Here is a 21,065-nt window from a genome sequence, read left to right as displayed (position 1 = left end):
CCACCTCAGGAAGTTTTTATTAAATGTAAAAATATACCTCACTCTCATGTTCTCTGCTTGTTTATCTATTAATAAAACTATAAAAATGTCATGCCCTTAATGTTGTGCCAGTGGTATTGAAAATGGTATCGAATATCTATATTTTTCAAGCTATCGTATTGAAGATAGAAATTCTAGTATTGTGATAACACTATGCTGAAACACAAGTCAGATGAACCGCAACATCTGTCAAAGAACTCAATATGGTCTTGTAAAGGCAAACTAAAATGGCATGCTTCAGCAAATATGTTTTTATCCCATGTTTGCTTATGTTAACACTATTGGTTAGGTTTAGTGTAGGTGGTGTGATGTTTTCAAACGCGATTAACCTTTTGGCACCACTAACTGTATCTTTCCTTTCCGAGCTGCTGTGACAAATAAGTGGCAACAATGAATGTAATAAACCATTGCCAGATTCACAGTCATCTGTTTTGGATGAAACTGAAGATGCTTTTAGTGCCACTCACCGGACATTTCATTTCACCGGAAAATATCACCAAATGTACAAAGCAATGTAATATCATTTTGCAGAAACTTTGCCAAAGGGACATATTCCCAATGAGCATTTGTTGGATAATTTGGTGTTTGATGAGAAATCAAACAATTTGATGTGAAATGTCATTGAAATCTCTGATATATGATGACAGACTTTCCTATTTTTAATCTTGTCTATGAGAAACAATTACACATAGACTGTCCACTGCTGTCCATGAGGCCTGTAGCGTCTCATTCTCATGTGTGGTATTGTTTAACACAGGGTGGAGCTGGAGAGGAGCAGTCTGGTGACCTTTGGGGTCATGGTGTCAGGTTTGTTTAGTCTGCCTTTTTCTGATCACTCCTCAAGAGACGGACACAGAGCTCGCACCTGACAGAAGCACACACAGAGAGGGGACAAAGCCTGATGGAAGAGTGGGAGCGTCTAAACGCCACTTGTCAGCTTATGAGTAGAGGAGCAGTCTGGTGACCTTTGGGGTCATGGTGTCAGGTTTGTTTAGTCTGCCTTTTTCTGATCACTCCTCAAGAGACGGACACAGAGCTCGCACCTGACAGAAGCACACACAGAGAGGGGACAAAGCATGATGGAAGAGTGGGAGCGTCTAAACGCCACTTGTCAGCTTATGAGTAAGGCTTTGTCACACATGAATACCGCAAAGGTGGAGATGGAGGGGATTTTTGTGTTTATGTGTGTGTTGACTCCTCAAGGTCACAGAAAACCCACTACACAACGCCTTCTCTTACACCAGCTATATCTGTGTGGGAAAATTTCCAGAGCGTGTACACGAAACTATTTTTATTGATCACTTCTCTCATCTATTTCTCTCAAGGTTGTGTAAACTCCCACACACCAAAAAACCCAACCCTAGTTTCTTTCTTTCTTTATTCTCTTTCTAACAGATAAACTTTGCTCAATGCAGTTTGTAGGTCAGATAAAAACAAGGAAATAAAGTAGTAAAAAAACAACCAAAGCCTTTGAACCTTCTATATTGATGGTAACTGCATTCTCATTGGTCAGTCATATATGTATTTATTTATGAACCAAATAAATGGGTATGAAAATGGCCATTCAAAGGGCAACACTCTTCAACAAGCCGCATTCTTTGAAGTATCGTTTTTAAATTCTAAAGTAATACTTTAGGTTAGTAGATGTTCAAAATCTTAAACCTAAATGTGCGCAAAAGCTTGCATTAGACAGTGACATTCAGTGTACTGTATGTGCTCAGTTAGCTATGTTTTTATCCATGTACACTAATGTCCTCTGCTCATCTAAGACATTCCGCAGTCGCCACAAGCAATACAAATGAAGATCTACTTAACTGAATGGTTTGGTCTTCCCTTCTCTCCGACTCCCATTCATCAAACTCTGGACAGCCACTTTGCATATTGTGATGGCTTCTTTATTGTTCTGCATTAGCTTTGTAAGAAAAAAAGTGGGAAATCAATGCAAAGTTGATTACTGTAACTTGCTTATGTCCATTATAGTCAGTGTGAAGAATCTCATCATGTGGTTTACCCATTTTATATTCCACAAAGGAACATTAAAACATTGAATTTATGACATACCACATGACGTACCACAGCTCAGTATTTTGATATGTCCAGCCTATGGGATTTCTTGTCACATATACATGCAGTTCAGTGTTTAGATGGGCATTATTAAAGTAACTACTGTACTGCTCACACTGTTCTAGAACGAGCTTAAGATTCATGATCCAAATAATCAAGTATAGTAGTAAAAATGTGGGTTATATTGTATGCATCTTGCTCTGCGTTTTATTCATGTAAGTGCAGGTGGCATGTTGTTTTTGGGAAATTAGTCATCTATCCAGGGATTATCAAGTTCATCATGGTTCAGCAAACAAAGTCAATCATTTGTTTCGTAAAAGATTTCAGTGGTATTAATTTGTATCTGTTTTAAGTATATTTAGATAAGAAAAATATGCAAGATCAACTAAATGCTCTTGTGTCATTGCATGTTCTTGTCAGGCTTGTTGAAAAACTCTGACTCCACCTGCTGCTGGTGGTGTATCATTATCCTTAAACTTCAATTGAGGATGTATACTTTAACACAGTTTTACTTTTTTTTTTTTTTTTGTACATACAATTTTTTGCTTTAGATTCATTAATATCACAACTAGAACAAGCAAAGACAAAGTGGGAAACTTTTATTTCAGTAGTTTGGCTGGTAGAAAAAATATGAATACAAATATGATGAGCTGTAGTCTGAGCATTTCTGAATGTATAGACTTTTGTCTATTTACATCCTGAACAACAATGAGTGCTATTCTCTATACAATGAGTTTCCCTGCCTATCGGGGGGGAAAAAACTAAACAAAACAAAACAAAAAAGATAGAGCTAGGCAGGAACACTAAGACTTGAGCTGATCACAGTATCTTAAGAGTTTTTTCAAATGTCATTCTGTAATGCAGTGCATTGTGTCACCTTGATAATCTTGCACTTATATATTCATGTATAGTATATCCACACTCACACTCACTAAAAGGCAAAATAATCTTTGTAAAATCTGCCATTCACACTCCCATAAAAAGATTAAAAAGCCAACTGTTTAAAATAAGTATGAGCAGCCACATAAAATAACAAGATAAACTGGTTTTCTGTATATGGCGAAACGCTCTAGAAGATGTTGGGCAGCAAACGGTAGGGCACGGCTGCGGTGTAGCGCTCCCAGTCCTTGCCGTACTTGTTGCTACAGCGGTGCTCATCACGAATGCAGCGGTGCACCAGCAGGATGGTCATGTAGACGATGTAAAAATAGGGCAGCAAGTGCTCGCCACCGCAGGCCAAACAGTACGCCAGTGAGCCCATCAGGTCGCCCGTGTAGTTCATGTGACGGGCCACCCCCCAAAACCCAGAGGTCATCAGTTTGCTCTTGTGAATCCCGCCATCGGCCGATCGGTATGAACACTCGATGAAGGTGGGCTTCTTACCCCAGATTTTGCAGTTACCCTCTGTGCGACGGAAAAGGTCTTTCTGGTGGTTGGTTGAGCGGAAGATGTAGTAGCCCACCAGGCCCAAGATGAGGACACCTGCAGCATGAGGCGTAGAAAGCTGGATGGGGTTGTAGACCAAGTAAAGGCCCTAAAGAACAAGAACATGAACATGACATAAACAGCATTACTCCTACTGAAATCAATGAAGCTGTGTACGAGGTAAAATAGTGAGTCTAGTATTGTAGATGTCACATCCAGCACATATACTGCTCAGATACACACCTGTAGTGTGTAGAGGAAAGGAAGCCACACGCAGTCTCCCCAGCCCAGGTACCAGCCAAAGTGATCATGGCAGATGTCTATAGTCTTGAGGTACCAGGCTTCGTTCCAGAAGAAATCCAACACATATATGGCCTTAGAGAAGAAAAGGGTCAAGGTTGTGATATGAAACAGAGAAGGGAATAATATGAATGAAATGAAAAACACTTTAAAAATCAATCAATACTGAAAAAAAAAAATGTTGTTGAATCTAGGCAGTGTATAAGCAATAGTAAAGCACTACTAAGTTGTTTTATAGTGCCACCTAGTGGCTACATGACTCACTTGCAAAACATTGACCAGGATCATAGAGTTTGTCACATAACCATACAGCTCCTGCTGTTTAGCAGCGTAGGATAAGTTAATCAGGGTCCACGCCACGATACCCGGCCGGCCATTGAAGAAAAGCTTGAAGTCAAACCATTTTCCTATGCGAGGGTTGAACTCAATTCCCATCATGTAGTTGTAGAAGATGTTGCCTGTGAATTTACTGCAAATCAAACAAGAATAAGACAGAATCTATTTAGTGTTTACATGTATTTTACTCTTTGGACAATCCAATGAAACAAACGTCATGCCTTTTTTGTGAAACTACTGAAACCCACACACACTCAGATATAGTTTGTGATTAAGAAACAATAAAACTGGTAAAAAAATAAACGTAGAATAAATAAGTAAAGTAATTCATTATTATAAAAATAATTACTGTTCTTGTTGTTTTGTTATTATTATTTACAATAATTATTAAATTAGGCATTTAAAATGTTCAAATGAAAGCAAGACTGTTTACACTTTCATTTATAATTTTACAACACACCTCTCTTCTGACTCTAAACCAGATTTCAGTCATAAATTTAATGGGCCAACCCACTGTTACTACAGTGGGTATATAAAGTGAACACACTTCTATTAAAATTTAAGCTTTTTGAGATGTAAAAAAGAATCTTGTCATATCTTTTCCTACATTTAATGTAATATTGAAACCAGAAAAATGTATGTAATAACAGACAGAAACATTTAAGGGAAAAAAGAAAATAAAAACATAAAATTACCTGGTTGCAAAAGTGGTAGTGGGGCATGGTACTCTGTTTTTGAATTAACCAATCACATTCAATCTCTTACTGAAAAGTAATTGTAATCTTAATCTTAACATCCTCTTGGTCACATTTTATTGTTGAAGCCACGGCCTGCAAAGAGCTTACAAAGGATGTGTGTGTTGTTGTTACTTGAATTCTGCTGGTTTTAATATAACATTAAATGTGGAAAAAGATCTGAACTGATTTTACTTTTTTACTTCTCAAAGCTTGAGTTTAACAGAGATGTGTAGACTCACTGTGTGCACAGTAAATAATCAAAACGTGTTTTCTCACCAGTCCTCTGGGTTGGTAGGGAACAGATAAGCCTTAATGAAAGCCAAAGTGGACACGGCATAGCCGAGGATGTTGGTGCACCATAAGAGAGGGATCCAGTTATCAATGATGATGGTTGGTGAAAACCAGTGTAAGTATTGTGCATTAGCCACCCATAAAACATGAGTGATTATCCAGCACTGCAGACCATTGACTTCATACTTATTAATCAGACCTGAAAGAGAGCAACACATTTATATTACATGAATTTAATAAGGTTTTGATACGTTTCACCACACAAACCAATAGCGAGTCATTTGAGTAAATCTGCATTATTTTTTTAAATGTATATTTTTGTCCTTATTATGTATTTTTTTTACCTGCTGGTGTTCGGGCACCATCCTGCACTCCTCCCACGTAACCTGGAAGAATCTTATGCATGATATCTGGAACGCACATGTACAGCACCACCTAGTGTAGACACAACCAAATCTCATAATGCAAGCTAAAACCTATTCAAATATTTCTCACTATTAATGTTATTACGCATTTTTTCATCTGTAATTCTGCACACCTGAAATGTGACCCAGATTGCGTAGATCTTGGCAGCAGCCCATGTGAAGGAAGGGGCACGGTTCCAGATGGTGAGCAGGGTGGCTTCACCGTTGTAGAGGTCCAGTATTGGGTGGCTGATGGAGCACTGGTACTGATCACATGCCATGATGAAGAAAAAGACGATGAAGGGGGCAAAGCACAGCAGCAGGATCACACCTGTCAGAGAGAACCAATCCACCTCCCTACAGAGATCAACAGATTAGCAATATGAGTCAAAAGTACAAGTCAAATATGTGACATAAGCAGCACAGGTATATTTGTAGCAATAGCCAACAATACATTGTATGGATCAAAATTATCGATTTTTCTTTTATGCCAAAACTCATTAGGATAATAAGTAAAGATCATGTACCATGAAGATATTTTGTAAATTTTCTACCGTAAATATATCGAAACTTTGATCAGTAATATGCATTGCTAAGGACTTCATTTGGACAACTTTAAAGGCGATTTTCTCAATATTTTGATGCTTTTGCACCCTCAGATTCCAGATTTGGAAATAGTTGTATCTCTGACAAATACTGTCCTATCCTAAGAAACCATACATCAATGCAAAGCTTATTTATTCAGCTTTCAGATGATGTATAAATCTCAATTTAAAAAAAATCGACCCTTATGACTGGTTTTGTGGTCCAGGGTCACATATGAGTACTAATATCAACATCACTGAGTATCAGTATCAATATGAGTAAAATCTGAAGAACTGATGTCAATGTAAAGTAAAGTCAATGGCATCACCTATTTCAGTTGTGGTCAAAATGACAAAAAAAAACAGATCAAAATTGCTACTAGGGAAAACTCAGCAGTTGGTGGATATTGGTAAGGTCATGTCCTATCTCTCTATTAAATTCTGCACCGCTGACTACTTTTATGACAGTTCTAAGGTTTTACAGTATTGTAGCTCATTGCAAATGGACAATTTGAAAAGAGCAACCAAAATGTTATTTATTTTTTTCCATTTATGTTGCACAGTCATACAAATTTGCAATGACATGAGGGTGAGTAAATAATAATAAATGATTCACCCATATTTAATTGAATTCGAATATGTTTGGTAAAATATGCCTTTAATGTTACCTGTACAGTACTTTATTTATTTTTATCTTGTTTTATGTTGTTGTAGGCAGAATTACTCATATAAGGACCCTGATAAGTTCTAAGTAATTGCTTTGCATAATTGTAGACAATGCATTCACAACGTCAATGTAATATTAATTTGTACTTTCACTTGTACTGAGCTGTTGAGTGGCTCACACAAACACTAGTGACTCAACACAGAAATAGTACTTTAAACCCTTTTAATTCAATAAAATTCATCAGTTATTTATTTAAAGGGGTCATATGACGTTGCTAAAAAGAAGCGCCAGACTGTCCTTGCAAAGTTGGAACTGCCCAACTTTATAGATACAGCCTTTGTGCCACAGACGCATTGTAGGCTACTGGTTCAGGAAACAGTCCTCATCCTCCATAAAATGCACTGGACACATCTGACTATTTGGGTTGAACTGTTCTGGAACAGTGTTGTAAATACAACTTAACCACTGATTTCTAGTTGTGTCCTCTTTTGGAAGATCAAACAAAGTAGTTTTTACAACGAAACACACAGCGACTCCACAACATGGCAGCGGCCTCAACAGCAAGAATTAAAGTTACGCCTTCTTTCTTTGCGTGAACATTTGGGCGGCGTTATGCAAATCTTCCCACATAGTGACGTAGATATGTGGGGGCGTGTTAGAACGAGCCGTTTTAGGTAGGCGTGGTTGACTCTTAACTTTTATAAAGAATATCTCTTTGGATTTGAGACTTTAGTCTTTGCAACTTTACAGATCTTCTTTATGCACCAAGAGCTTGTAACACTCCAAAGAGAAAGGAAAAATTGAAATCGCATCATATGACCCCTTTAAAAAAATATATGGTTTGTGCATGACTGAATGACTTCAGTAGTGCAGTGGCTTACCATGCTCTTCCCCACTGTACCGGCTCCTTCGCTTGGTCTTTCACCCCTGCCTGGGCTCCATTGGAGCTGCCCTTATGGCGCTTTCTCACAGCGTCGGCTGTCGTCATGATGTCTGAGGGAGTGAAATTTTTTTTAAAAAGCAGAGAGAAAGAGAGGGTTAGATTGGGAAGAAGAGCATAAAAATAACCTCTGAGATGGTAAACATGTCTCTAGCATGAGTGCATAAGAGGAGAACAAAGTGCACTGCAGATAACAGATAGCAAACAGAAGATCTAAGTGTTATAAATATGATAAGTCCATGGTTTTAAATAATGATTATAACATAACTTATCATATATAATCTCAGAACCAGGCCAGGGTTGTTTCCTTTAGTGCTATGACATATAATGTTATCTTTCCAACTGATATGAGGTTGTTAATTGTGTGCTTATGTTATGCAAGCAAAGACAGATGCTCTGCATTAATCTATTTTCAGTTTATGGATTTTTAGTCCACTTTTTATTATGGCCATATTAACAAATATGCATATGAATAACACCAAGAGAAATGTTCTACTTAGCGTTATATGGTTTCAAATATGCAATAGCATAATAATACTAAACATGCTGAAAACTATGATAATCTAAACAAATTTCAGTTATGGCATAATTTCCACTACAACAAAGAAATATTGCCCTAATATTTATTTTATTAAAAGATGTTTCCCTTGTTTCCAAAGAAGACAACATTATCACTAAAGATCATGTTTGAGATTAAATAGGAGGCACCAAAACATATATTCTTATTGTGTTTTATTTACAATCAAGCTGTAATTTTATCAAATCAATCAAAAGTATTGTTTTTGTCTATTTAGGATACATAAAATGCTAGTTATACCATAGATAACACACCATACATTTTTTTTAGATTTGGTGGAAATTACAGTGTACAAATGTTCATGACTGGTCTAATGTTGTCAAATGGTAATTTCTTGACTTTTAATAATGTATTTTAGAAAACTCAACAAAGCTAAAAGTGGCCAAAAACACCCAATCATGTGTCACGCAGATGGAACGTCAGGCGTGCGTGACACCTTTATTCTCCTGCCAAAGTAAATGTGCTCGTTGAGTTTAATGCGACATAAAGCAGTTTAAAGGGAAATATGACTCCAGTCGCAACATACTTCCTCATATCAATGCCAATCCAGTGTGATAGTTGTAATTACCCCAATCCGATACGATAATTAAGCAGGATGCAGATACTAAAAAAAGATGTATGTACATAAAATGCTCGATAAAGTATGCATATAGTTTACAAAGCACTCGTGCCATAATTCAAATAATCATTATATTCTGTTGATAAACTTGCATGTGTAGTTGGACTGGAAAGCGAAGTGCTGCACACTAAACGCATACCAGAGATTTCAATAAATTGTACATGCAATATAATGCTGGAATTATTGCCTTAAAATAAATATAGCATTTTAATAAGTGGCAAAATGTAGATTTCAAATACATAAAAGCAACTGTTTAAAAAGTGAAATATCACAAATGCTTACAGTTATAGCGCCACTTCACGCTGCCCAGATGTTCACAGTGATGCAACGAGCAAAGGGGAGTCTCTGGCCGAGTTCTGACTCCACCCACAGGTGACGTAATGACCATACATCCAATCAGAGACAGATTAAATGCATACTCGTGTCAGTGATTGGACAACCGAGACCTGAAGCCATGAGCGCCTGATGAGCTCAGCCCATGGGTCCTGCTGTCTTCTTCATCAAGAGCATCCACTTGCACCACATTTACGCAGTTACTTTACAGCATTAGAAATGATAAGTAAATTAAAATCGCAATTCTCCAGTCTATAACAATGAATTTATCAAATAATTTTTTTATAAGGAAAATGCCAACCTTTTCATAAACACACGTAAAAGCTTTATTTGGTTCACTGGCAAATTTGTAGAGAAAACACCTCACTTGTTATTAAAAGCTAATAATAAGTGCATAATTGCCAATAATAAATAAATAAAATAAAAGCAATATAAAAGAAACATTACTTTGGAACGTAAAATAACAAATTACAATGAAAGGGAACATTGCATTTATTATTCATGATTTATTTATTTAAAATTTATCCTGGTATTTTACAGCATTGAAATAACAGTTTGACTCATTTTTATGTGTTTATTCTTAAAGATGAATTATTTAAAACTTAAAAGACGTTGAAACAATATTGTATGGTGTTGGTAGTTTAATAATTATGGCTCTGGATAGCAAAGATTGCATGTTTTTTTTTCATCAAAGAATGTTTAACCTCAAAATTTGTCACAAAGCGCTGTCTCTGCTATTAGTTTACTGTAAATATGTTTGTATATTCTGAGTTTTCCTTACGCTAAACTATTACTTTTATTTTGAAGTGCAGAATTGTACAGACCGGAAATGGAACTACAGTAAATAAAAGTTTTGAGTACTGTTGCACGGCTGCTGTAAAGTGCAGAGTTGCTTTGATACATTTTTAAATCATTTGTTTCTGTGCAAAATGGGTCGCAAGGTTACATTAGCGACTTGCTCCTTGAATCAGTGGGCACTTGATTTTGAAGGCAACTTGACAAGAATACTTAAAAGTAAGTTCACCTGCAATTTGTCACCAGTGGTAGTAACTAATAGTACTAAAGGTCTTATGATCTTAAAGTGACCTTGCCTCATTTTACATCTATCCTTTTCTCCAAAACAGGTATTGAGATAGCCAAACAGAGAGGAGCCAAGTACAGACTGGGACCAGAGCTAGAAATCTGGTAATATTGTCATTCATAGACTAGATATTTCAACAAATATGTGATGCATTTTTACAACTGAGAATAAGGAGAACACGCAGATTATTAGAATATTTACCTTCATATATAATATAATATAATATAATATAAACCAACTATAATTCAATGTTGAAAATGAGAAAACTGATGATACTGTATTTTGTGATCTTTCACAAATCTTTCATATACATCAGTGGGTACGGCTGTGCAGATCATTTCTACGAGTCCGACACCCTGCTCCATTGTTTCCAGGTTCTGAAGTCGCTCTTGGAATCTCCTTTGACACAAGACATCATCTGTGATGTGGGAATGTAGGTTATATTGTTTAAAACATTGTGAAATAAAAAAAAAAATGTATATGATTTCTAATGCATTTAACTTCACTTTTATCTGCTCTTTCCACAGGCCTGTTATGCATCACAATGTTCGATACAACTGTAGAGTCATTTTCTTGAACAAGTAAGATTTTACTATAGTGCAGTGTTATAAAGCATTTGCATTACTGCTTAATGATTAGTTAATTACAATTATATGTGTAATAATATCTTATAATATATCCAATTATATCTTATATCTAATAATATGTCTATTTTTATATTTGACAGAAAGATACTGTTAATTCGTCCTAAAATGCTTTTGGCTAATTATGGCAACAACAGGGAATTTCGATGGTTTTCACCTTGGAGTCGACCCAGGTATATTCCATGATATATTGGTTAAATCTTGGGGTTGTTTGCCTAGCAAAGTCTTTAATAATCGGTGATAAATGATAGATCACACATAAAATTAATTTTGTTGCAGACATGTTGAGGAGTACTTTTTACCCAGAATGATCCAAGATGTGACAGGGCAGGTAAAAGATGTCGGTAACAACCAAAGTAATCCATACATACAAATAAAACAAACAAATAAGTTCATAAATTAAGTTATGTGTAATAAAATAGAATGACACAGGGAAAAAGTATTGTTCTACTGCAATGTATTTAATACTTTGTACAAAAGCCTTTGTTGGTAATGACAGCTTCAAGGAGTCATAATGACAGCTTCAATATATATATGTATGTATGTATATATGTATGTATGTATGTATATATATATATATATATATATCTTTTTTTGGGGGGGAAACTGTGGTATACAACCATTCAAAAGTTTGGTATAAGTAAGATTTAAACAGTTGAGACAGTTGACAGTTGGCAGTTAAGACATTTATAATGTTAGAAAAACGTTCTATTACAAACAAATGTTGTTCTTTTTAATTTCTGTTCATGAAAGAATCCTGACAGAGAAAGAATCCAGAAATATTTAGCCGCAAAAAATGATCACAACATTGATAATAATAAGAACCATTATTAAAAATGAAGTACCAAAAATAATTATATTCTTAATTATTCTTATTCTACATGTATATGTATATTTGCAGGGACACATTATTTGGCATAAATAATAATCTCATCTGTCCTCACTGATAGACCACAGTGGCGTTTGGAGATGGGGTGCTGTCCACCAAGGACACCTGCATAGGGAGTGAGATTTGTGCTGAGCTGTGGAACCCCAGGAGGTAATGCTCTGCAAACAATGATCTCATCAATTATTGTCTTAAATCCTTTTCTAATGCCCTGCAGAGGACATTTAGCCATGTTCTTTTTTTTTTTAATGTTATGCTACAATCTGGTGAAATAAAACATAAATGTAGTTCCATAAATTGCTTTTATTTGAGAAATTAAACTTTCTTTTACTTCTTTCTTTAGTCCACATGTTGACATGGGTTTAGATGGTATTGAGATCTTTACCAATTCCTCTGCAAGCTACCATGAGCTACGTAAGGCTGACCACAGGGTGAACTTGGTCAAATCTGCCACCACTAAGGTAAACAGATTATATTAATATTTCTGAATGATTTAAATCATATTACAATAGAAAACAGTTTAGATAGTAATAACATGTTACACTATTATTATCACTGCATTTATGATCAAATAGATAGGCTACAGCCAACTTTTTACAGTACATATTAATGAATCCATTTTCAAGTGGCCTTTGTAAAGATAGTGTCTATCTAGTGATAGTGTGACAATGAGCCTTATATATAGAATATGTTTGTTTCAGAGTGGAGGGATCTATCTATTTGCCAATCAGAAGGGTTGTGATGGAGACCGTCTGTACTACGATGGGTGTGCTATGATTGCCATCAATGGAGATATTGTTGCCAGAGGAGCACAGTTCTCACTCAAGGATGTAGTATGTGCCAATTCACACTTACTTGAATATTGAAACTCGCCCAAGTGACTGTGATTAACATGCTGAAGATTTCAGTTTGATCAGTCAGATTTCTTCTGGCTTGCAGGAGGTTGTCACAGCCACTCTTGATCTGGAAGATGTTCGGAGCTATCGAGGAGAGAGGTGTCACCCACACATGGTGAGCAACTTTAAAAGACATCAGAGTTTGAAGTGTCAAAACATGCTTTAAATATTTTTCTTTACTGCACAGGAATATGAGCACAAACCTTATCAGAGGATCAAAACAGACTTCTCTCTGTCTGACTGTGATGACAGGTATCTGCCCACACATCAGCCTGTGGAGTGGATTTTCCACACCCCAGAAGAAGAGATCAGGTAACTTCAACAGGGAAAAAAATGAACCTACATATATATAAGATGTCTACATTTAAAGGAAAAGTTCACCCAAAAATAAAAAATTGCTGACAAGTTCCTCTCCCTCAGGACATCCAAGATGTAGATGAGTTTGTTTCTTCATTGGAACAGATTTGGAGAAATGTAGCATTACATCACCTGTGTAGCTCACCAATGGATCCTCTGCAGTGAATGGGTGCCGTCAGAATGAGAGTCCAAACAGCTGATAAAAACATCACAATAATCCACAAGTAATCCAGACGACTCCAGTCCATCAGTTAAAGTCTTGTCAAGTAAAAAGCTGCGTGCTTGTAAGAAACAAATCCACCATTAATGCATTTTAACTTTAAACCATTTTAACTTTAAATCGACTCCATGATAACACAAGTCCGTGTCCTGACATCAAAATCCACTGACATATTTGTTTAGAACTGTTTTGGACTTTTCATTTGTAAACAGTGCTTGATCTGTAAAGACGTTCTCTCCTGATACATACGAGGCAACTTTTTCTTTGGAGAGAGCAATATTATGGATAGAGAACTCATATGTTAGCCTAAAGCAACTGTTTAAAAAGTTAAAAACATCATTTGTTTATTGCAAACACACAGCTTTTCACTTCACAGAACATGGATTGATTGATAGACTGTAGTCGTGTGGATTACTTGTTGATTATATATTTTTATCAGCTGTTTGGACTCTCATTCTAACGGCACCCATTCACTGCAGAGGATCCATTGGTGAGCAAGTGATGTAATGCTAAGTTTCTCCAAATCTGTTCCCGATGAAGAATCAAACTCATCTTTGATGCTCTGAGGGTGAGTAAAATTTTGTAAATGTACACACATAATGACGTATAAACGGCAGAGACCATATTGAAAATGTGTTGTTTTTTTCCCTAGAAACAAACGGAACATTCAATGATTTTTGAACACTTTAAAACATTATATAATATATAGATGTAAAAAGAAGAATCATTTTAAAGATTTTTTCGCTTCTGCTTTTCATTCAAATTGTTATGCAAATAATATAATTTGTAATTTTTTGAAAAAATATCTACATATCTAAAAAGTTTCTACATTACAAAATAACAATACAAAGTAGAAGCATTTTCACTTGTGGAAGACTCTTAGTTTTCATATTACATCAACAGACATGTTTTGCTGCTCTCTAGTGGAACTGCACATTAATGCACCCTCAAACAGATCGCCCATTTGTGTGAAATTCATCCTGTAAACCCAGTTATGACTTAAAGAGCAGCCAAATCACTAAGAGTTATTAAAACCAAGTGATTTAAATTTTCCTGTAACATGCCAAATTAACAGTCTGTTCCAGTGAGACTTTTTTTTTAGAAGTACCTTGTGACACTAATTTACTCCAGGCTGTATCATCTCTCTTTGGAAATAAAGATTCAGACATAAAGAGGAGAAACTGTGAGAGGGGAAAAGTGTAATACCCACATAATAATCTACATACAGTAAACCAGTTTGCAAGTATATGTACCTTTTGGTATTATAAATTGTATTTCATTGGTGCACATTTATAAAATAAATTATTACATGTTTATTTTGGGTGTTATTTCAGTCTTGGTCCTGCCTGTTGGTTATGGGACTACTTAAGGAGGAGTGGACAGGTGTATATTTTTATTCTATTGTGCATGTAAATATGAATGTTTTCATTAATTTATGCAGTTTAATAAAACTTGGTGCTTGTTTTCTTACCAGTCTTCCTAGCAAATATCTTTATTTGCATGCTTATGCTTATGGTCATGGATTTGAAGATATAAGACATCTTTAGCTAATGAGATTTGTGTGTTTTGTTGTTTTTAGGCTGGCTTCCTTCTTCCCCTTAGCGGTGGTGTGGATAGTTCATCCACTGCCTGTATTGTGTACTCCATGTGTGTGCAAATCTGCCGAGCTGTCAAAGATGGCAGTAAGTCCAAAATACACACACACACACACAAACACACACAACCAGCTAATTTAAAGCTTATCCTCTAAACATGTTTCCCATTGGTCTCAGATTCTCAGGTTCTGGAGGATGTGCAGCGGGTGGTCAGCGACTCGTCCTACAGGCCTGAGGACCCACGTGAGCTGTGTGGACGCCTCTTTACCACATGCTACATGGCTAGTGAAAACTCCTCTGAAGACACTCGCAACAGAGCCAAAGACCTCGCTGCTCAGATCGGCAGGTCAGTGGATGACATGGCATCTAGTACATTTTTAATGTCTTTTAAAAAGAAGCCTCTGGTGCTCACCAAGGCTGCATTTATTTGATTGAAATTACTGTACAAACAGTAATATTGTCAAATATTATTACACATTAAGCTCATTGGCTGCATATGCAGCATGTTTTCTATTTTAATATATTTTTAAAATGTAATTTATTTTTTGTGATGGCAAAACTGAATTTTCAGCAGCCATTACTCCAGTATTTAGTTTTTGCTGCTTAATATTTTTGTGGAAAATCTGATATACTACCATTCAAAAATGTGGGTTAAAAAAAGTAAATTAATATTTATATTCAGTAAGGATGCATTAAAAGTGACAGTAAAGACATTTATAATGTTACAAATATTTCTATTTCAAATAAATGCTGTTCTATTGAACTGTTCATCTAAGAATCTTGAAAAAGATTGATCAAAGTTTCCATAAAAAATATTAAGCAGCAAAAACTGTTTTCAATATTGATAATAATTGATAATTGAGCAGCAAATCAGCATATTAGAATGATTTCTGAAGGATCATGTGACACTGAAGACTGGAGTAATGATGCTGAAAATTCATTTTTTCCATCACATGAATAATAATAATCATTAGAATAATATAATTTTACAATTATATTATAATTGTAATAGTATCTTTCTCTGATTGTAATTATTTAATATACAATTGTTATAAAAAGTAATATATATGAAAATGTTGATTTTTTTTTTTTATCTGTTCTCCTCTCAGCAATCACCTAAATATCAATATTGACATGGCAGTAAAAGGCATGCTGGGAATCTTCTCTATGGTCACAGGGAAGTGGCCTCAGTTTCGTGCTAATGGAGGAAGTGCCAGAGAGAACCTGGCACTGCAGAACGTCCAGGTACATCATAGACACTGATGCTATTAATAAATGTATGTATTTTTTATTAGTGACTTGTTGCATATTTTCTGCAAAGAATACATAATTAACATTTTCAGAAAAAAAAACTTTGGTTGACCACCATGAGAGTCTCAGAATTACTAATAATTAAAAAAAAAACACCTTATGCAATAACATTGAATGTGCAATACTAAGATTGTTACATGTAGTTGTTGATGGGCATTTGATTTGACTTGTTGCTGATGATTTGTTTTATATGGTTCTTACATTGACCCATGACATCACAAAAGCGCGGGCTTGAGAAAGCAGTTTCTGTCAAAGTGATGCTAATTTGCTGACTTTTTTATATGCAGTTTGCTTGCATTGTAACACAACCACCACAGTTTTCACAGAATAATATTGCAGCTAGTCACCCTAAGCGTCAAACGACCTGCAAATTTGCTGAGTTTGGGTTCTACCTTCACTACTGGACTTTAAAATTGTTTAAATAATTATCTTTTATGTTTTTCACTCAACATTTTTGCAGACCCCCTAACACCCTTGCAAACCCCTGTTTGATTGCTAAAAACTTTTGCTTTTCCAAAATACTTCCAAACAATTGTCTATAGGTAGGTATATGACAGTTTAAGACCACTGTCATACTGGTCAGCGAAACATGAACTAAGGTTACTTGAGGAAAATTTTAATTATCCATGAATTAAGAAATATGGTGAGAATTATGCAACAGATTAGGAATACCATACCTCTCATTTCACACCTGCATGTGTTTTTTTTTTTTTTTACTTATACTGTGGAATATCTGGCAACACAGGTTTCATTTGTTAACATTACTTAACTACATTAGTTAACATGAACTAACAATTAACAGGACTTCTAAAGCATTTATTAATATTAGTTTAATAATTACGCAATGTTAAATACTACATTAGGATCAAACATTGTATTTGTTAAAATTAGTTAATGCACTGTGAACTAATATGAACAAAATTGACTAACATTAACAAAGGTTAATAAATGCTGTAAAATACAGTATTGTTTACTGTTAGTTCATTTTAGCTAATGCATTAACTAATGTTAACAAATGAGATCTTATTGTAAAGTGTTACTGCAGATCCTTTTGAATCCAAAAGTCTGATGTATGTGCATGATGCATGTGTGTGTATGTTTACTCCAATACAGGCTCGTATCAGGATGATTTTGGCCTACCTCTTTGCCCAGCTGTATCTGTGGGCTCAGGGAAAACCTGGTGGTCTCTTAGTTCTTGGTTCAGCAAACGTGGATGAGAGGTGTGTCTTTATGTTGTTCTTTCTTTCAGTATCCAACTGTCAATAGTAATGAAGGTTGCTTAAAAGAAAGTATTCTTTGTCTTTGCAGCTTGACTGGATACTTCACAAAGTACGACTGCTCCAGTGCTGATATCAATCCCATTGGAGGTGTTAGTAAGATGGACCTGAAGTGCTTTTTGCAGTACTGTGTAAAACGCTTCCATCTCGCTGCCCTCATAAGGTGTGTAATCCTTCCTTTTGGTGCACATTTGCTGATCAAATAACTGATGTAGTTACATAATCTTGATTGTTTTGGCCAACAAAACTGAAAAAATCACATTGAGTGAAAATTAAAAGAGGGACAGTTTAAGGGGAGGCAGACCACTCATAGAAAAATGAATGGGGGAAATGCTTTTTTCTTAACTAATATGCATGGCCAGCCTGAAAAACACAGTGTTTAGGCATGATAAAAAAGAGAAATACATTTGTGTGTGTGTGTGTGTGTGTGTGTGTGTGAGTGCTGCATTTATCTGATCAAAAATACAGTATAAACAGTAATATTACAAAATTGTATAGTTTAAAATAGCTGTTTTCTATTTGAATACATTTACGATTAGGATTACAATCCTGTGATGGCAACACTGATTTTTCAGTAGTGATTACTCCAGTTTTCAGTGTCGCATGATCCTTCAGAAATCATTCTAATATGCTGATTTGGTACCCATCTTCTGTACAGCATTTTGGATGCTCCACCAACTGCAGAGCTTGAGCCACTGACTGATGGCAAGATCGTCCAGACTGATGAGGTAAACATAGTCAACCTCATTCACTGATAAAAATGAGGTCTTGAATAATACTGCATTTATAAGTCATTGTAATTGATTGAGACGGGATGTGCAATGGACTGTGCACAACTGTGTGTGGCAATAGTTGTCCAGTACTGTCTGACATATATTTAAACTGGCTAATATACTGTTTGACAGCCATATGACTCCTGCAGTAGGCTGTGTATTTTTCTAAGCCATCTTCTCAGTCAAGCTGATTTTGCTTTTCTTTGCATTCATGTGATTTCTGCAGTTTGAAACACAAAGCAGTATCATCACAAGCAATTCTTGTTGTCATTAAACATCTAGCACGTCATGGGAAAACATAATCCAAAAGCATTGCATCCATTACTGATATTTCAATCTACAGCTTGCATTCATGTCACTTTTTGGTATATTTAATCTAAATGTATGTAAATAAAAAAATATTCTGTTTACTTCACTTTAATCACTGGATGGTGCAAATGTGTTTCATGTTACATATATGAATACAATTTTAAACAATGACAGATTGGAGATCATTATTGTGTGTTGTATGCCTACGTGGCTTCAGCTAATTTTTTAGTGGCTTTTAAAAAGTGGTAGGGATGGAATCAACTTTGGCAAAATGGTCAAATAGCAATTAAAATTCTGTTTAATTAGTGACTTTCAATTTGTTTTTCATTTTAATATTTTATTTAATATTATATTTTATGACATTTAAACTATTCCGTTTTAGGTGATGTAAAAATATACATTATATTTATTCTATATATCTTGTAGTAAATAAATCAGTGTAGGATTTGTAATTGAGTGAAATGAGAACCCGTCTGATGTCTGATATTATTGCAAAGTACTGTGGATATTTATTTTTAATTTATGTATATTTTTATATTTTTATTATTTATTTATTTTTGTTTTCCACTTACTTGTTCAAGTTGGCCTTATTTTTTTAGGGCATGTTTACTATGCTGCTGTGCCCTTATGTGCTTTTTACATTACAGTGTGCATGCAGACAGATAGTTTTACAGCTCTGAGACCTTACGCATGTGTTTCTGTGCTTCCCTCCCACAGGCTGACATGGGAATGACCTACTCAGAGCTATCTGTGATTGGCAGACTCAGGAAGATCTCCAAGTGTGGCCCATACAGCATGTTTTGCAAGCTGATTCACTCATGGAAAGAGACCTTCTCTCCCTCGCAGGTCAAACATGCCCTAAACGTTACAGTACTCATAGTGCCTGATACTTTTAAAAGCAGTAAATACTAATATTTGACCACTGTTACTTTATGACCAGTAGAGCAATGCCATGCTTTGTGCAAATGCCATTTTTTGGGGTTTTGCAGGTGGCTACTAAAGTGAAACATTTTTTTAGGATGTACTCAATCAACAGACATAAGATGACAACAGTAACACCCTCTTATCATGCTGAAAACTACAGTCCAGATGATAACCGTTTTGACCTCCGTCCTTTCCTTTACAACACACAGTGGCGCTGGCAATTCCGCTGCACAATCAATGAGGTCAGCAGTTCTACAGAACAATGTGATTTCATTAGGCTGTATTATACAAGCTTTAATATTGAAACTTTACACAAATACTGCACACACACACACACACACACACATATATATATATATATATATATATATATATAGATAGATGTAAATGTTTGTCTGAAGATGTCTGTATGTAGTTTTTCTATTTGTATGAAATCCATTCTGTTTTTCTGTTGTATAGGTGGCTATGATGGAGTGATATGGAAGGTGTATGTACAACTGTTATCAGAAGCCACTGATCCTTGGTCCAAAGATTCATCTCGGCCACTGATGTTATAGTGAGCGCTCAGCAGTTCTCTGCACTCTTTCTGTTTGGCTGCACATGCACTGCAACCTGTTCTAGTTATTGTTTTTCTTAGGATGTATAAATCCTAAATAATGTCTTCAGTTATGTTCGCATTTTAATGCAAATAATCAGGTTTGCGATTATTGAAATTGTGTATGGTAAATTGGTACTGGTTGTTTAAAAATAAAACAATACATGAAATTGTTCATATGCAGTTACTGTTAAATAAGATATCTGTAACTTGCACTTTCATAATCTTTCATTGAATAATTTGCCAAGAAACAAGCATATTTGCCCAGATCAGCTCAAGTATGTAGTGTAAATGACTCTATAACCAAGCAAATTAAATGACTGCAGCATTTTTCAAGAACACAGGCATGCCAGTGATATAACAGTGATGACTGGGTCATTCCTTGCAGAACTCTGTAATATAATAAATATTTCTACAAAAAGGATTATGCTCTTTATATAGTATGCTTTGGTAAAGCTCAGGCACTTAAGGTTTCTAAATTGTAGCTTGATTATCTGCAAGAAAACAGGAATGGATAATTCACCCCAAAAATGACAATTCTGTCATTATTTACTCACCCTCATGTTGTTCCAAACCTGTATGACTTTCTTTCCAAGTATTTTTGTTTTAAAGAATGTTGTTAAAGAAACTGTTTTGGTTACCATTGACTTTATTTTTATAGACATGGTTGTTCTTGAAAATATCTTATATTTTACGACCACAGAAGAAAGAACGTCATGCAGGTTTGGAATGACATGAGAATGAGTAAATAATGACAGGATTTTCACTTTGGGATGAACTATGCTTTTAACTTGAGGGTAATTTTTAAAATGTAAAAACATAATAAGTAAGTGTTGACGTGGGAAAACAGAATGGAACGTTTTAAAGTGAGACAAAGCAAC

General features: G+C 35.4%; 2 protein-coding genes across 3 annotated transcripts; one reads left to right on the top strand and one right to left on the bottom strand.

Moving 5' to 3' along the window:
* Positions 1-2,672: 2,672 nt before the first annotated feature.
* On the bottom strand, positions 2,673-9,337 carry LOC107727115 (7-dehydrocholesterol reductase). Its single transcript, XM_016536892.1, has 8 exons — positions 9,266-9,337; positions 7,729-7,840; positions 5,731-5,953; positions 5,537-5,627; positions 5,178-5,391; positions 4,093-4,297; positions 3,772-3,903; positions 2,673-3,637 (listed from the first exon to the last, which is right to left on the bottom strand). Exons 2-8 carry the CDS (start codon positions 7,833-7,835, stop codon positions 3,173-3,175), a joined length of 1,437 nt encoding a protein of 478 aa, XP_016392378.1. The 5' UTR covers positions 7,836-7,840; positions 9,266-9,337; the 3' UTR covers positions 2,673-3,172.
* An 835-nt stretch (positions 9,338-10,172) lies between these two features.
* On the top strand, positions 10,173-20,737 carry LOC107727102 (glutamine-dependent NAD(+) synthetase-like). Of its 2 annotated transcripts, XM_016536879.1 has the most exons (21): positions 10,173-10,330; positions 10,441-10,501; positions 10,714-10,830; positions 10,925-10,978; positions 11,125-11,214; positions 11,321-11,372; positions 11,992-12,080; positions 12,271-12,388; positions 12,629-12,760; positions 12,867-12,938; positions 13,011-13,135; positions 14,735-14,783; positions 14,980-15,082; positions 15,173-15,341; positions 16,105-16,240; positions 17,420-17,526; positions 17,615-17,746; positions 18,242-18,311; positions 19,383-19,511; positions 19,655-19,831; positions 20,049-20,737. In XM_016536879.1, the coding sequence occupies exons 1-21, from the start codon at positions 10,246-10,248 to the stop codon at positions 20,064-20,066; spliced, it is 2,085 nt and encodes a 694-aa protein (XP_016392365.1). In that variant the 5' UTR covers positions 10,173-10,245; the 3' UTR covers positions 20,067-20,737. The 2 variants fall into 2 exon arrangements, with proteins under 2 accessions (XP_016392365.1, XP_016392366.1); XM_016536880.1 differs by lacking the exon at positions 20,049-20,737 and having other exon boundaries at positions 19,684-19,783.
* Positions 20,738-21,065: the final 328 nt, after the last annotated feature.

The sequence above is a fragment of the Sinocyclocheilus rhinocerous genome, unplaced genomic scaffold, assembly GCF_001515625.1.
Source record: "Sinocyclocheilus rhinocerous isolate Xijiao unplaced genomic scaffold, SAMN03320098_v1.1 scaffold35, whole genome shotgun sequence".
Taxonomy (NCBI): Eukaryota; Metazoa; Chordata; class Actinopteri; order Cypriniformes; family Cyprinidae; genus Sinocyclocheilus; species Sinocyclocheilus rhinocerous.
Note: the sequence above shows the minus strand (reverse complement) of the source record. Positions and strands in the feature narration are given on the sequence as shown.

Excerpts from the sequence above, each read along its gene's own strand:
- LOC107727115 (XM_016536892.1), bottom strand. The coding sequence starts at position 7,835 with ATGACGACAGCCGACGCTGTGAGAAAGCGCCATAAGGGCAGCTCCAAT. Across the intron at positions 5,392-5,536 it reads TGGTGCCCGAACACCAGCAG|GTCTGATTAATAAGTATGAA; the intron begins GTAAAAAAAATA and ends GCTCTCTTTCAG. Across the intron at positions 3,904-4,092 it reads TCCTGGTCAATGTTTTGCAA|GCCATATATGTGTTGGATTT; the intron begins GTGAGTCATGTA and ends TTCTTCTCTAAG.
- LOC107727102 (XM_016536879.1), top strand. The coding sequence starts at position 10,246 with ATGGGTCGCAAGGTTACATTAGCGACTTGCTCCTTGAATCAGTGGGCA. Across the intron at positions 11,215-11,320 it reads TCACCTTGGAGTCGACCCAG|ACATGTTGAGGAGTACTTTT; the intron begins GTATATTCCATG and ends ATTTTGTTGCAG. Across the intron at positions 12,389-12,628 it reads TCAAATCTGCCACCACTAAG|AGTGGAGGGATCTATCTATT; the intron begins GTAAACAGATTA and ends TGTTTGTTTCAG.